The sequence below is a fragment of the Oncorhynchus keta genome, chromosome 6, assembly GCF_023373465.1.
Source record: "Oncorhynchus keta strain PuntledgeMale-10-30-2019 chromosome 6, Oket_V2, whole genome shotgun sequence".
In the NCBI taxonomy this organism is placed as follows: domain Eukaryota; kingdom Metazoa; phylum Chordata; class Actinopteri; order Salmoniformes; family Salmonidae; genus Oncorhynchus; species Oncorhynchus keta.
The window spans coordinates 36,297,800-36,311,917 of NC_068426.1; the positions used below are offsets into that span (position 1 = coordinate 36,297,800).

Genomic DNA, 14,118 nt, shown 5'->3' on the forward strand with positions numbered 1-14,118 from the left:
AGAGAAGGGGGTTGAGGAGTGTAGAGAAGAGGGTTGAGGAGTGTAGAGAAGGGGGTTGAGGAGTGTAGAGAAGAGGGTGGAGGAGTGTAGAGAAGAGGGTGGAGGAGTGTAGAGAAGAGGGTTGAGGAGTGTAGAGAAGAGGGTTGAGGAGTGTAGAGAAGGGGGTTGAGGAGTGTGGAGAAGGGGGTGGAGGAGTGTAGAGAAGAGGGTGGAGGAGTGTAGAGAAGGGGTGTGGAGGAGTGTGGAGAAGGGGGTGGAGGAGTGTAGAGAAGAGGGTGGAGGAGTGTAGAGAAGGGGGTGGAGGAGTGTAGAGAAGGGGTGGAGGAGTGTAGAGAAGGGGGTGGAGGACTGTAGAGAAGAGGGTGGAGGAGTGTAGAGAAGAGGGTGGAGGAGTGTAGAGAAGGGGGTTGAGGAGTGTAGAGAAGAGGGTTGAGGAGTGTAGAGAAGAGGGTTGAGGAGTGTAGAGAAGAGGGTGGATGAGTGTAGAGAAGAGGGTGGAGGAGTGTAGAGAAGGGGGTGGAGGAGTGTAGAGAAGGGGGTGGAGGAGTGTAGAGAAGAGGGTGGAGGAGTGTAGAGAAGGGGGTGGAGGAGTGTAGAGAAGAGGGTGGAGGAGTGTAGAGAAGGGGGGTGGAGGAGTGTAGAGAAGAGGGTGGAGGAGTGTAGAGAAGGGGGTGGAGGAGTGTAGAGAAGAGGGTGGAGGAGTGTAGAGAAGGGGTGGAGGAGTGTAGAGAAGAGGGTGGAGGAGTGTAGAGAAGGGGGTGGAGGAGTGTAGAGAAGAGGGTGGAGGAGTGTAGAGAAGGGGGTGGAGGAGTGTAGAGAAGGGGGTGGAGGAGTGTAGAGAAGAGGGTGGAGGAGTGTAGAGAAGGGGGTGGAGGAGTGTAGGTCAGTGTTCCCCAAATCCTCGAGTACCCCCAGCAGTGCACATTGTTGTTGTAGCCCTGGACAGACTCCCCTGATTCAACTCATTGAGGCCTTGATGATTAGTTGACAAGTTGACTCCGGTGTGCTTGTCCAGGGCTACAACAACAAAGTGTGCTGCTGGGGCTATTCAAGGTCTGGAGTTAGGAAACACTGGTTGAGACAGAGGGCTAAGGGTAGGGGGTTTGACACAGAGAAGGGTGAAATAGGATGCAGGGGTGTGGGGGTAGTGTGGGTTTAGGGGGTAGTGTGGGGGTAGGGGGTTATGGGGGTAGTGTGGGGGTAGTGTGGGGTTATGGGGGTAGTGGGGGGATTATGGGGGTAGTGTGGGGTTATGGGGTTAGTGTGGGGTAGGGGGGTAGTGTGGGGGTAGTGAGGTTAGGGGGTTAGTGTGGGGGGTAGTGTGGGGTAGGGGGTAGTGTGGGGTTATGGGGGTAGTGTGGGGGTAGTGGGGGTAGGTGGGTGTGGGGTTATGGGGGTAGTGTGGGGTTATGGGGGTAGTGTGGGGGTATGGGGGTAGTGTGGGGTTATGGGGGTAGTGTGGGGGTGGGGGTAGTGTGGGATTATGGGGGTAGTGTGGGGGTAGGGGGTAGTGTGGGGTTATGGGGGTAGTGTGGGGGTAGGGGGTAGTGTGGGGTTATGGGGGTAGTGTGGGGGTAGGGGGTAGTGTGGGATTATGGGGGTAGTGTGGGGGTAGGGGGTAGTGTGGGGTTATGGGGGTAGTGTGGGGGTAGGGGGTAGTGTGGGGTTATGGGGGTAGTGTGGGGGTAGGGGGTAGTGTGGGGTTATGGGGGTAGTGTGGGGGGTAGGGGGTAGTGTGGGGTTATGGGGGTAGTGTGGGGGTAGGGGGTAGTGTGGGGTTATGGGGGTAGTGTGGTGTTATGGGGGTAGTGTGGGGTTATGGGGGTAGTGTGGGGTTGGGGGTAGGGGGTAGTGTGGGGGTATGGGGGTAGTGTGGGGTTATGGGGGTAGTGTGGGGGTAGGGGGTAGTGTGGGGTTATGGGGGTAGTGTGGGGGGTATGGGGGTAGTGTGGGATTATGGGGGTAGTGTGGGGTAGGGGGTAGTGTGGGGTTATGGGGGTAGTGTGGGGGTAGGGGGTAGTGTGGGGTTATGGGGGTAGTGTGGGGTTATGGGGCTAGTGTGGGGGTAGTGTGGGGTTATGGGGGTAGTGTGGGTTATGGGGGTAGTGTGGTGTTATGGGGGTAGTGTGGGGTTATGGGGCTAGTGTGGGGTAGTGTGGGGTTATGGGGGTAGTGTGGGGTTATGGGGGTAGTGTGGGGGTAGGGGGTAGTGTGGGGGTGGGGGGTAGTGTGGGGGTAGGGGGTAGTGTGGGGTTGTGGGGGTAGTGTGGGGTTGGGGGTAGTGTGGGGGTAGGGGGTAGTGTGGGGGTAGGGGGGTAGTGTGGGGGTAGGGGGTAGTGTGGGGTTGTGGGGGTAGTGTGGGGTTATGGGGGTAGTGTGGGGGGTATGGGGGGGTAGTGTGGGGGTATGGGGGTAGTGTGGGGGTAGGGGGGGTAGTGTGGGGGTATGGGGGTAGTGTGGGGTTATGGGGGGTAGTAGAATTGAAATCCTACCTCCAGTCCGTCACCAGAGCTGTTCTGGCTGTCAAGGCAACGCAACAACATGTGGAAGCAATTTATGACCTACTTTTCATTTCCGCATTTAATACGATTTCGGTCTGCTCTGAGAGAGATGGAGAAATAGAGAGAGAGGAAAGCTGGTGTCGGCATTGCACTTTTTTTCCCATCTCCTGGCGAAGCGAGTGACTGGGGCAGACAGAGGGAGGGAAGGAGGCTTAGAGTGCTGGTCTGACATAGAGGTGCAGGAGACCTAAGAGGCCATTTATGGCCCCTCTCTCTTTTTATCTCTCTCCATACCCTTCCCTCTTCATACCCATCCCTCTCCATACCCTTCTCTCTCCATACCCTTCCCTCTTCATACCCTTCCCTCTCCATACCCTTCTCTCTCCTTACCCTTCTCTCTCCATACCCTTCCCTCTCCATACCCTTCTCTCTCCTTACCCTTCTCTCTCCATACCCTTCCCTCTCCATACCCTTCCCTCTCCATACCCTTCCCTCTCCATAACCTTCTCTCTCCATACCCTTCTCTCTCCATACCCTTCCCTCTCCATCGCTCTCTCTCCATACCCTTCTCTCTCCATACCCTTCCCTCTCCATACCCTTCTCTCTCCATAACCCTTCCCTCTCCATACCCTTCTCTCTCCATCGCTCTCTCTCTCCATACCCTTCTCTCTCCATACCCTTCCCTCTCCATACCCTTCTCTCTCCATACCCTTCTCTCTCCATACCCTTCTCTCTCCATCGCTCTCTCTCTCCATACCCTTCCCTCTCCATACCCTTCTCTCTCCATACCCTTCTCTCTCCATACCCTTCTCTCTCCATACCCTTCCCTCTCCATACCCTTCTCTCTCCATACCCTTCTCTCTCCATACCCTTCTCTCTCCATACCCTTCTCTCTCCATACCCTTCCCTCTCCATCGCTCTCTCTCTGGCCTTTCATTTTAATCCTATTATTCTAACTGTTTCCTACTGAGATGCAGACGGCTGCAGACCCTCAGGCTGCCTGAGTGATCCACTCCCACTGTAGGGAGGGGAGAGGAGCAGGAGAGGCATGCAGGACAAGTCATGAAATCTCTGAACGAGTGGCCTTACGCTAGTGATATGTGCCTGTAGACATATCGTAGTTACATCGTTCCCAATCTAGACTCCAGTGGACATACAGCATTACTATTGCAGTTCTATTAACAGAGCTTCCAGTAGTAGACTTCCAGTAGTAGACTTCCAGTAGTAGACTTCTAGTAGTAGACTTCTAGTAGTAGACTTCTAGTAGTAGACTTCCAGTAGTAGACTTCTAGTAGTAGACTTCCAGTAGTAGACTTCTAGTAGTAGACTTCTAGTAGTAGACTTCCAGTAGTAGACTTCTAGTAGTAGACTTCTAGTAGTAGACTTCCAGTAGTAGACTTCCAGTAGTAGATGTCTAGTAGTAGACTTCCAGTAGTAGACTTCTAGTAGTAGACTTCTAGTAGTAGACTTCCAGTAGTAGACTTCCAGTAGTAGACTTCTAGTAGTAGACTTCCAGTACTAGACTTCCAGTAGTAGACTTCTAGTAGTAGACTTCCAGTAGTAGACTTCCAGTAGTAGACTTCTAGTAGTAGACCTCCAGTAGTAGACTTCCAGTAGTAGACTTCTAGTAGTAGACTTCTAGTAGTAGAGTTCTAGTAGTAGACTTCCAGTAGTAGACTTCCAGTAGTAGACTTCTAGTAGTAGACCTCCAGTAGTAGACTTCCAGTAGTAGACATCTAGCAGTAGACTTCTAGCAGTAGACTTCTAGTAGTAGACTTCTAGTAGTAGACTTCCAGTAGTAGACTTCCAGTAGTAGACTTCTAGTATTAGACCTCCAGTAGTAGACTTCTAGTAGTAGACTTCCAGTAGTAGACTTCCAGTAGTAGACTTCTAGTAGTAGACTTCTAGTAGTAGACCTCCAGTAGTAGACTTCCAGTAGTAGACTTCTAGTAGTAGACTTCTAGTTGTAGACTTCCAGTTGTAGACTTCCAGTAGTAGACTTCCAGTAGTAGACTTCCAGTAGTAGACTTCTAGTAGTAGACCTCCAGTAGTAGACTTCCAGTAGTAGACATCTAGCAGTAGACTTCTAGTAGTAGACTTCTAGTAGTAGACTTCCAGTAGTAGACTTCTAGTATTAGACCTCCAGTAGGAGACTTCCAGTAGTAGACATCTAGCAGTAGACTTCTAGTAGTAGACTTTAGTAGTAGACTTCTAGTAGTAGACTCCCAGTAGTAGACTTCTAGTAGTAGACTTCTAGTATTAGACCTCCAGTAGTAGACTTCCAGTAGTAGACATCTAGCAGTAGACTTCTAGTAGTAGACTCCCAGTAGTAGACTTCTAGTAGTAGACTTCTAGTAGTAGACTTCTAGTATTAGACCTCCAGTAGTAGACTTCCAGTAGTAGACATCTAGCAGTAGACTTCTAGTAGTAGACTCCCAGTAGTAGACTTCTAGTAGTAGACTTCTAGTAGTAGACTTCTAGTATTAGACCTCCAGTAGTAGACTTCCAGTAGTAGACATCTAGTAGTAGACTTCTAGTAGTAGACTTCTAGTAATAGACTGCCAGTAGTAGACTTCTGATATTGTAGTTCCAGTCCCAGCTGCCAACAGCGTGACGGAACGTCTTCTGGTGTGTGTCAAAGCCGGGGAACCAGTAGGAGGATCACTGCCTTTTCCTACAACGTCATTCTGGAGTATGGAGATGGTCTGCGCAGGGATACAGAGATATTGAACAGAAGACACTACAGCGGCCTGCGCCGTCTCACCTTCACTGGTCACGTGTGGGATTTGGGCAAACGTTTCAACTGCTACTTCAGACCAAGCTTCGATTAGGCTTTCCTCTAGGTTCTGGTGTTGTACAGGGGTGTTGTAACACAATCCGTGTTCTGTTAAAAGTGGAACATTGTACAGTGCAGGGGTGTTGTAACCGAATCGGTGTGGTGTTAGAAGTAGGTCCCGCCCCCACAGGAAGTGGCTCCATCCTCCAGCAGCGAGAGATACAGGAATCTGAGACAGGGTTAGTCGGTCGGTCACTTCAGTGACTTGGCGGGAGGAAGCCCCTCGGGCCACCTTTTCCTGTTGTTCCTGTAACCTTGTGCTGTAACCTCAGGTTCGCGATGCGGGGAGCATGTTTGGGGAAAGAAGCCTTTTTGTTGCCATGAGAGTTGACACTGGCCAGGTGTAGAGTCCCATCTGAAAGGGATGGTGAAGGAAATCATTTTAGCCCCGTATAGTATTTATGACCAACGGGAAGTCAGAATGCTAACGTGTTATTGAAACAGGAAGTGTTTTGATACCAGAGAATGTAGCTGTTAGCTGTTCTGTGGATGGACTTTAGAGAATGTGATGTTGTCATCCCCCACTTCTCTGTAGCTGCATTTAAAACACACATTCAATCAGTCACACACATATGTCTGCTAGTTCTAGGTCTATTTAATGCTTTATATTGTTACTGATGAACTAACGCTGGCTCTCTCTCCCCTCTCTCTGGTCCAGGTCTGTTTCTGATCCTGGGTCTGATGCTATACCCTGCAGGCTGGGGTTCAGACAAGGTGCAGCTGTACTGTGGTCAGGACGCGGCTCCCTACCGGTCGGGGCTGTGCACCATGGGCTGGGCCTTCTACACAGCCATGGGGGGCACCGTGCTCACCTTCGTCTGTGCCGTGTTCTCCGCCCAGGCCGAGATCGCCACGTCCTCAGACAAGGTGCAGGAGGAGATTGAGGAGGGCAAGAGCCTTATCTGCCTGCTCTGAGGCTGACGAGGAGGAATGTCACGTCCTACCCCCCTCGTCTCCACTCTGGGGCCCAGCTGTCAATCAAATGGAGCCCCCCAATATTGTTTACCACTAAGACTGACTCTCTGACCTTTGACCCTGTATTGTTGTTATTGTTGATGTGGGAGAAATCTACAGTGCCAAGCTTTTGACAAACGTGTGTTTCAGTGCATTTCCTCTCTCCGCCACCAGAGGTGCTGTCTGTGTTCTGTGTGTTATTATTTGTAATGTGTGCCAGTACCAGCTATCCTGACACCAGTAAGTTTGTATTGTAAATAAGTGTGCATATACTGTACATAGTGATGATGATGATGATGATGATGATGATCTGAGAATGGTGGTCCTCTCAGCTCTGTTCAGGCTGTGTTTTAAATGATGTCACTCTCGCCTTGAATCCTGGTGCGATGATGTCACGACCTGAAGATCCGCCTACCTGGTGCTAGTCAACTGTAATAACTTAAAATCCCAGATAGAAGTTGCCGCTGGCTACAGATCTAGGATCAGATTTCCCAACCCCAAATCATAACCTGAACCTAATGGGGAGGATCAAATAAGATCTGACCCTGGACCAGCGGTTAGAGGGAACTTCCTGCCAGCGCCAACTTAAGCCAGGTGTGAGTAAATTTACAAGGGAACCACTACTCAGTCCAGTAAACTACTCTCAGACATGGCCTTAGTTTAGCATGGAATCGTGATGTCCTTAAAGCTTACAGAATGTACTGTCAATTGAAATGACCAATGTATGTCTTCTTGGACCCTTGAAATGTATTGATGGGACACCTACACCAGCCATGGTTCACATGGACTGCATGAGCTTGCTAAGAGAGAGCTGTGGTGTGTTTGTTATTGTGTGTGAGAGACTGTGCTTGGTTCCTTTTTCAAATATTGAGATGGTTTTGCCTGGACCGGCCCCATCTCTGATGATCCTAGCCTGGTCTCATTGAGGTCCTCCTCAGCCGACTCCCTATAATCTATGGACAAAAGACTTGGACAACAACACACAAGTATTCATACGAGTGTCTTGTTTCAGGGAGGACTCTTATTCCTGCGACGCCAAGGGAGGACTGTTATTCCGGCAACACCAGCCACAGCGCTGGAGAGAAACTGTTGAAACGTGTGTTGTTCAATGGTCACCCCACTTTCCCAGCACCTCGGGTCTGTCTCTGCCAAACCAATAAAAACAGAACGAGGAAGAAAAGGTGTCCTGAGTTTGAGTTTTTCTCCAGCACAGTTCATATCTGCGGGGCTCTCTAATGTAATGTGTGGAAGGATGGGTGAGGGAGGGAAATAAGTGGTGAGTCTTCACTCACTATCGCCAGCTATAACCTACCCCTCACCACACTCCAGACCTCCAGTGTGTATGTGCATGAGTCACCCCCCCCCCACCACCCATGCATGCACCATGCGTGCGCGCACACACACACACCCACCCACACACACACACACACACACACACACACACACACACACAGAGCAGTTGATGACTTCCAGATTGGACAGCGTTTCCATGTCACTTGACAAATTTCCCTGTTCCTCCAGAGGGCTGCAGTATGAGACTCCAAGCTCCTCGTCTACTGTCAGCAAGTCAGCTTAGCCTGGTTTTACCCCTCTATCGACTGAGACAAAGAGAAAGAGAGAGTCCGATACTTATTTCATTTTGTGTGGGGGAGTTAACCTGATAACAGAGTTATGAAGGCAGCTCTGCTTCCTTATTAAGCCATAATGAGTGTAACACAAGGTGACCCCTGACCCCAGAGTGTTGCTGACTCAGTACTGTCGGTCAGTAGGTGGGGGTTAGAATAGGAGTTTTAGAAACGGCCTTCTAAGACCTGGAGAATCACAGACCGATAAGAATAACAAAATGACACACACACACACACACAGGCCAACAACACACAAACAAACCAACTTCCCACACGCCATGTGTTTGTCCTACTGGTCTTGATAGGAGAACAGTGAAAGAGGAGCTGTGTGTGTGTGGTCTAAATAAGAGCATCCCTGTTGGCTGCCATGTCGCTCATCGTGTTCACGCGCACGCACACACACGCACGCACACGCACACACACAAATCTGTAAGAGGATTTGTACAACGTTGAGTTTGTTTAAATGAGTTCAGATGAATAAACACTGCCATCTTCTGGCCGTCTGGGTAAATAACAGCAGGAAAATCATTCAAAGCAACAGGAAATGGCACTGGACCTATCATTTGAATGAACAAAAGACGAAGACAACCGTTTAATTCACATCTCTTACTACAAATGGGTCCACATAACAAACAATAAACATGCAATAAACATGCATGACTTGAATCCTTTACTGAAAAGATACTAACTGGAAACAATGGTAGGACTCTTTGGTCAGTAAGACATCTATCTACATGTGGGATGAATACAACGTGATTCTTTCTAAATGATCTCTCCTTTAACCCCTTTAACAAAGGAGTTGTCTTTTCCAACCGACCCTTCCTCCTGTTACCCTCCCCTCCCTCTCTTCCTTCTACTCCCGCTACCTTTCCCCCTAAATGTGAGCTACTTCTCAGACTAGTTATGTAGACCTCTTCTAAAGAAATCCCCACTAAGATCTCTGTCGGTCTCAGCTCCTTTCATCTCGCTGGGATGAAGGTTGCCCACTTACCACACACAGCTTGAATCAACGCTGTTTCCGAGTCAGTCCAACGGAATGACGTTGAACCGACATGGAATAGATGTTGAATTGACGTCTTGTCCCCAGTGGGTGTGGTCACATAGGCTCCCACTTTGCTACTACATTGTGGGATAAATCCAGTGTGATTCTCTCTGCCTTTTCTCCTCTCTAACCCCTCAATGAAAGAGTAGTCTCATTCGCTATATCCTTTGTTCTGTCTCCCCCTCTCCTTCCTCTCTTCTGCCTCTTACCTCCCCCTCCATCTCCCAGGTGTCTGTGTGCTTCTTGGCAAGTAGACCTCCAAAACGTTAAAGTCATCTCTCAGTCTCTCCCTCACTATGTCTTTATCCATCTGTCTATCTTTCTCCTTCATCTCTCGATTCTCCTCTTCTGTCTGGCTGCACAACTCTTCTGCATCTTTGTCTGTGAGATTGAGGACATGATACCTGCTCCAGCAGCTCTGGGACCTGAGTGCCAAGGGCCCTGTCCTTAATGTTGAGGACATGATACCTGCTCCAGCAGCTCTGAGACCTGAGTGCCCAGGGCCCTGTCCTTAATGTTGAGGACATGGTACCTGCTCCCACACTTCTATACAAGCTGCTGGATGTCCCTGACTCCCTGCTTGGAGAAACTCCACAATGCTCTGCTCTTTCAGGTCATCAAGCATGGGTGAATAGAATCACAGTGTGTTCCCAACAACCCTCCCCAAACAGCTCCTCCATTCTCTCCAGCACCCCTCTATCGTCCCCTTTTGAGTGCTCCACTGGTAGAAACAGAAGGAAGGTGTGGGATACTGTATACTGGTTGTTGGGGTGGGATAGGCATGAGGTGTGGGATACTGTATACTGGTTGGGATACTGTATACTGGTTGTTGGGGTGGGATAGGCATGAGGTGTGGGGGGGGTCTGTGAGTGGCTTTTGATCATCAGTATCAGATTCCTCATGTCTTGCTCATTGTTAGGAATAATTATGGTCCAAATCGGTAGGTTAGGTACAATATTTATTGAAGGTTATATGAACACTTTAAATAAAAATGGCCAATTGGGGGTCAGAGATCAAAATATGTTTCAACAAAATGATTTTTCAGAAATGCTCATCTCATCTGTTTCTAACGACAGAAAGGATTTTTAGAACAATCTGAGATGGTGGTTGTCAGAAATCCTCTTCCTTGTGCTTTTTTTTGTTTTAGGGGGGAATGACGCTGCAGTTGGACTCTGAAGTTCTCTACTTGGCTGTTCGAGTCCCAGTGCATCCACTTGTCTCTTCCTCTTCTCCACCTCTCTGGTAGTGTCCTCCAGTAGTCTCTCTTCCTCTTCTCCACCTCTCTGGTAGTGTCCTCCAGTAGTCTCTCTTACTCTTCTCCACCTCTCTGGTAGTGTCCTCCAGTAGTCTCTCTTCCTCTTCTCCACCTCTCTGGTAGTGTCCTCCAGTAGTCTCTCTTCCTCTTCTCCACCTCTCTGGTAGTGTCCTCCAGTAGTCTCTCTTCCTCTTCTCCACCTCTCTGGTAGTGTCCTCCAGTAGTTTCCCTTCCTCTCTGATTCGCTGGGTTACAGTCCATTCAGAAAGTACTCAGACCCCTTGACTTTTTCAAAATGCTGTTATATTACAGCCTTATTCTAAAATGTATTCAATCTACACACAATACCCCATAACGACAAAGCAAAAACAGGTTGTTTGACTTTTTAGCAAATGTATTAAAAATGTAAATAAAAAACAGAAATATCACATTTACATATTCAGACTCAGTACTTTGTTGAAGCACATTCGGCAGCGATTACAGCCTCGAGTCTTCATGGGTATGATACTACAAGCTTGGCACACCTGTATTTGGGGAGTTTCTCCCCTTCTTCTCTGCAGATCTTCTCAAGCTCTGTCAGGTTGGATGGGGAGCGTCGTGGCACAGCTATTTTCAGGTCCCTGCAGAGATGTTGAATCGGGTTTAAGTCCGGGTTCTGGCTGGGCCACTTCAGAGACCTGTCCAAAAGCCGCTCCTGCATGTGATCATCACATTTATTCATGTTGTACATCAAGGGAAAGGGATGTGAGCAGAATGACTGAATGTTTCACAAAGCCTCGACTTCTCTATGGCCTCATACTGCAACGCTGGTCTGTTCTTTGTCTTGTGTTATTGGTTATCAATAATCAGAACAGACATATATACCTTTTTACTCACCATATAACCTAGCTAATCGTTCCGTTATCCAAGATGGAGATCCACGAATCATGGTCATGTAAAACAGAATGCAGGCTATTAGTTATCATTGTTACACTCGTTAAATTCCATTTCTGATGTATCACATCATTTGATCAAATACCATGCATAAAATTGGAATGACTGTTCATCAAATTCACTACTAATTTGCATCAAGGGAAAGGGACGTAAAAGCCCTGCGACAGCAAGCAGTCAGTGTTACTGAAACGCTTCCTACTCGGACATCAAGCTGAATTCACGCTGATTCTCAATTCCTTTTGAAGGGTCTAACGCTGAGTTCTAAGGCAGAGATTGTGTTGGAGGAGGCAGGGCTATGTAAATGCAGGACAATTTATCGAGATAAACGGAACAATTGGGAAGAGTGCTGATAAGTGTAGAGTACTCTGCTGTTTACAGGGCCACTAGTTCTGTATGGTATCAGATTGAAACACTCTGGTCTACTATCGGTTCTGTCTTATTGGTTGTCAATAAACAAAGCAGCCAAATGAGTGATCACTCACCAAAGTCCAATCGTGATCCTTCATTATCCAAGATGGAGAGCCATGAGTAATGATAATGGAAAGAATTGAACGTATTAGTTATTATCAGTACCTTCAAATCATTGATTATCCAATCAAATTCCAGGATGATGTGATATGCATCAAAGGGGTGACGAGTGTTCATCACATTCATTACTAATCAGAATCGAGGGACGTGACCAGTTACGCTGGAATGGTTGAAACGCTTTATAGGGTCAGGACATCAAGCTCAAAGCTCAGAGTGATTGTTATATGCATTACTGCTGGTTGATAGTCAGAATCCATCTAGTCCCGTCTCTAACTCCTACTACAAACTCCTAACTACATGAGGAAGTAGCCGTGTGCTGTACAGGGAAACAGACGGGTTGTTATTGTTGCTTAGGTGTATATTAACATGTACTGTAGTTACAGAGCCCTTACCACTAGCAACCTCTAAACTCACTGCAGCCTCCTCCTTCTGTTCTCCATGGACGACCTGACATCTGTACCGCCCTACGTCTGACCTCCTGAAGTCTCTCAGCCTCAGGGACACGTTGCCTCCCTCCAGCTCAGGCGTCATCAGACTGACTCTGCCCTCGTAGCCAACGCTCTCTGTCACCTGGCCATTGTTATACAGGTAAATGCACTCTGTCCCCTTAAACCACCTGATCGTCATGACAACCGCACTGGTTTTGGGGGAGAGGTGACAGTGGAGGGTGACATCATGACCACGACCAACCCTCTCGCTGTCATCAGCGGTGGTAAGTTTAAAGTCATCTGTTCAGTGCGAGAGAAGAAATGTCTTGCTTAATGTCATCATCTTTGTCAGGTACAAAAATACTATCAGTACATTCATGCAATTTTTTTTTTAAATAGGCAGAAAATGACAGGGACAATATTAACCTCTAAAATACAACAAACTATCCCAGGCAGACATATTTATCTGACATAAATTATAAATATAGGATAGCAGAACGTGAATGCTACTATGGGAATTGAAAGTAAATGTTTTGGAGGGAGAGGTCACTGTGGAGAGCGCAGCATCGACTCCTGATCTTAACAAGCCCGTTTCATCCAATGACATTTTTACACACAAATGAGAAATTCAACGTCAAACTCATTTCCCTTCACATACTTGGTTTAGTATTTTTTGTCAAGGAAATGTGTACGAACAGCTCAGAATGAATTCTAGCATGGTGTGACTTACTCTTTACTCTGGACATTTTACCTGCGATAAAAAGAGAAAACATTTATATTTAGACAATTCCACCATTTATTCATCAGACCCCTTTGCATGTATTGTTCCCAAGCAAAATAGATACACACATCTATTCCTTTTTACAGCCCAGTCCTACTGGTTTAAAAACAGGAGTGTTGTTGCGTCTCGTTTTCCACTAGAATATACTGAGATCTCTCCATACCTTTACAGGTCTTCACGTCCTCCACTAGAATATACTGAGATCTCTCCATACCTTTACAGGTCTTCACGTCCTCCACTAGAATATACTGAGATCTCTCCATACCTTTACAGGTCTTCACGTCCTCCACTAGAATATACTGAGATCTCTCCATACCTTTACAGGTCTTCACGTCCTCCACTAGAATATACTGAGATCTCTCCATACCTTTACAGGTCTTCACGTCCTCCACTAGAATATACTGAGATCTCTCCATACCTTTACAGGTCTTCACGTCCTCCACTTCAGAAGGAAAAAGATAGTTGATTTAAATCTAACAACACTGCCTCACTATTCATGAAAAAATATACTGCGCACAAACACATTTTACAGACATATATTCACCACCTTGTTTGTTGAATACTCTGCAGCTCAGGCCTATACAGGAAATCTACAGGCTTTCACCGAAACCAGATACAGCCTCATATAAAGTCCTTCTTCTCTTCTGTATCACGCCTCCCTCCTCCATGCGTGTCCAATAGAGAACTGTAGATAACATGAAGGCGGTGGAACTCCTGTACTTAGCATTTATAACCGCATTATGATACTGTGGAGACCCATCAACGCCTCGGGGGAGCAATTCAGAGCAACATTCAGTCCAGTTCATTACGATCGGATATTAAAGTCTGATAAGTTCTACAGGCTTGGCTCTGAACATTCGAGTTCCAAAGTGCATGATAATGGCAAAATGACCAACTCAACTGAGGACCAACTTTGAACATAGATCCCCCATTTCTAAACTTAACTGTTACCTGCTGTAAGTGATTGAGCAACATTTAGTGTGTGTGTGTGTGTGTGTGTGTGTGTGTGTGTGTGTGTGTGTGTGTGTGTGTGTGTGTGTGCGTGTGCGTGTGTGTGTTTTGTGACGGCAGCTCTGCTTCCTTATTACGCCATAAAGAAGTGTAACACTAGGTGACCCCTGACCCCAGCGTGTTGCTGACGCATTACTGTAGGTCAGTAGGTGTGGTTTAGGAGGTCAAATCAGGCCTTCTAAGACTCGGAGAATCACAGACAGAGATAAGAGTCCCAGAACGCA

General features: G+C 47.7%; 2 protein-coding genes across 18 annotated transcripts in view; one reads left to right on the top strand and one right to left on the bottom strand.

Annotated features, from left to right (window-relative positions):
- The window catches only part of LOC118385460 (LHFPL tetraspan subfamily member 2a protein-like), an 84,980-nt gene extending 78,654 nt beyond the window's left edge, over nucleotides 1–6,326 (top strand). For all 3 annotated transcript variants that reach the window (XM_052521418.1, XM_035772600.2, XM_035772602.2), the window contains one exon: nucleotides 5,996–6,326. In XM_052521418.1, coding sequence (XP_052377378.1) covers nucleotides 5,996–6,252 — 257 coding nt within the window. In that variant the 3' untranslated portion in view covers nucleotides 6,253–6,326. The remainder of the gene's footprint in view (nucleotides 1–5,995) is intronic.
- Nucleotides 6,327–9,899: 3,573 nt separating this feature from the next.
- LOC118385693 (butyrophilin-like protein 2) lies at nucleotides 9,900–13,666 on the bottom strand. Of its 15 annotated transcripts, none has more exons than XR_008139441.1 (7): nucleotides 13,047–13,422; nucleotides 12,833–12,853; nucleotides 12,067–12,402; nucleotides 11,629–11,646; nucleotides 11,090–11,101; nucleotides 10,282–10,907; nucleotides 9,900–10,237 (listed from the first exon to the last, which is right to left on the bottom strand). XR_008139441.1 is itself a non-coding variant. In XM_052521426.1 (7 exons), the coding sequence occupies exons 2-7, from the start codon at nucleotides 13,144–13,146 to the stop codon at nucleotides 10,780–10,782; spliced, it is 615 nt and encodes a 204-aa protein (XP_052377386.1). In that variant the 5' UTR covers nucleotides 13,147–13,172; nucleotides 13,431–13,666; the 3' UTR covers nucleotides 9,900–10,779. The 15 variants fall into 15 exon arrangements, 14 of the variants coding, with proteins under 14 accessions (XP_052377386.1, XP_052377388.1, XP_052377390.1 ...); XM_052521426.1 differs by adding an exon at nucleotides 13,431–13,666 and having other exon boundaries at nucleotides 9,900–10,907; nucleotides 13,047–13,172; XM_052521428.1 differs by adding an exon at nucleotides 13,431–13,664 and having other exon boundaries at nucleotides 9,900–10,907; nucleotides 13,047–13,121.
- Between the last annotated feature and the right edge of the window lie 452 nt (nucleotides 13,667–14,118).

What these genes read in the sequence shown, in the direction of transcription:
- LOC118385693 (XM_052521420.1), bottom strand. Translation starts at nt 13,299, where the DNA reads ATGGAGAGATCTCAGTATATTCTAGTGGAGGACGTGAAGACCTGTAAA. An exon ending in GGACGTGAAGACCTGTAAAG is followed by an intron (nt 12,854 to 13,046) that starts GTATGGAGAGAT and finishes TTTTTATCGCAG; the next exon opens with GTAAAATGTCCAGAGTAAAG. An exon ending in TAAAATGTCCAGAGTAAAGA is followed by an intron (nt 12,403 to 12,832) that starts GTAAGTCACACC and finishes CGCACTGAACAG; the next exon opens with ATGACTTTAAACTTACCACC.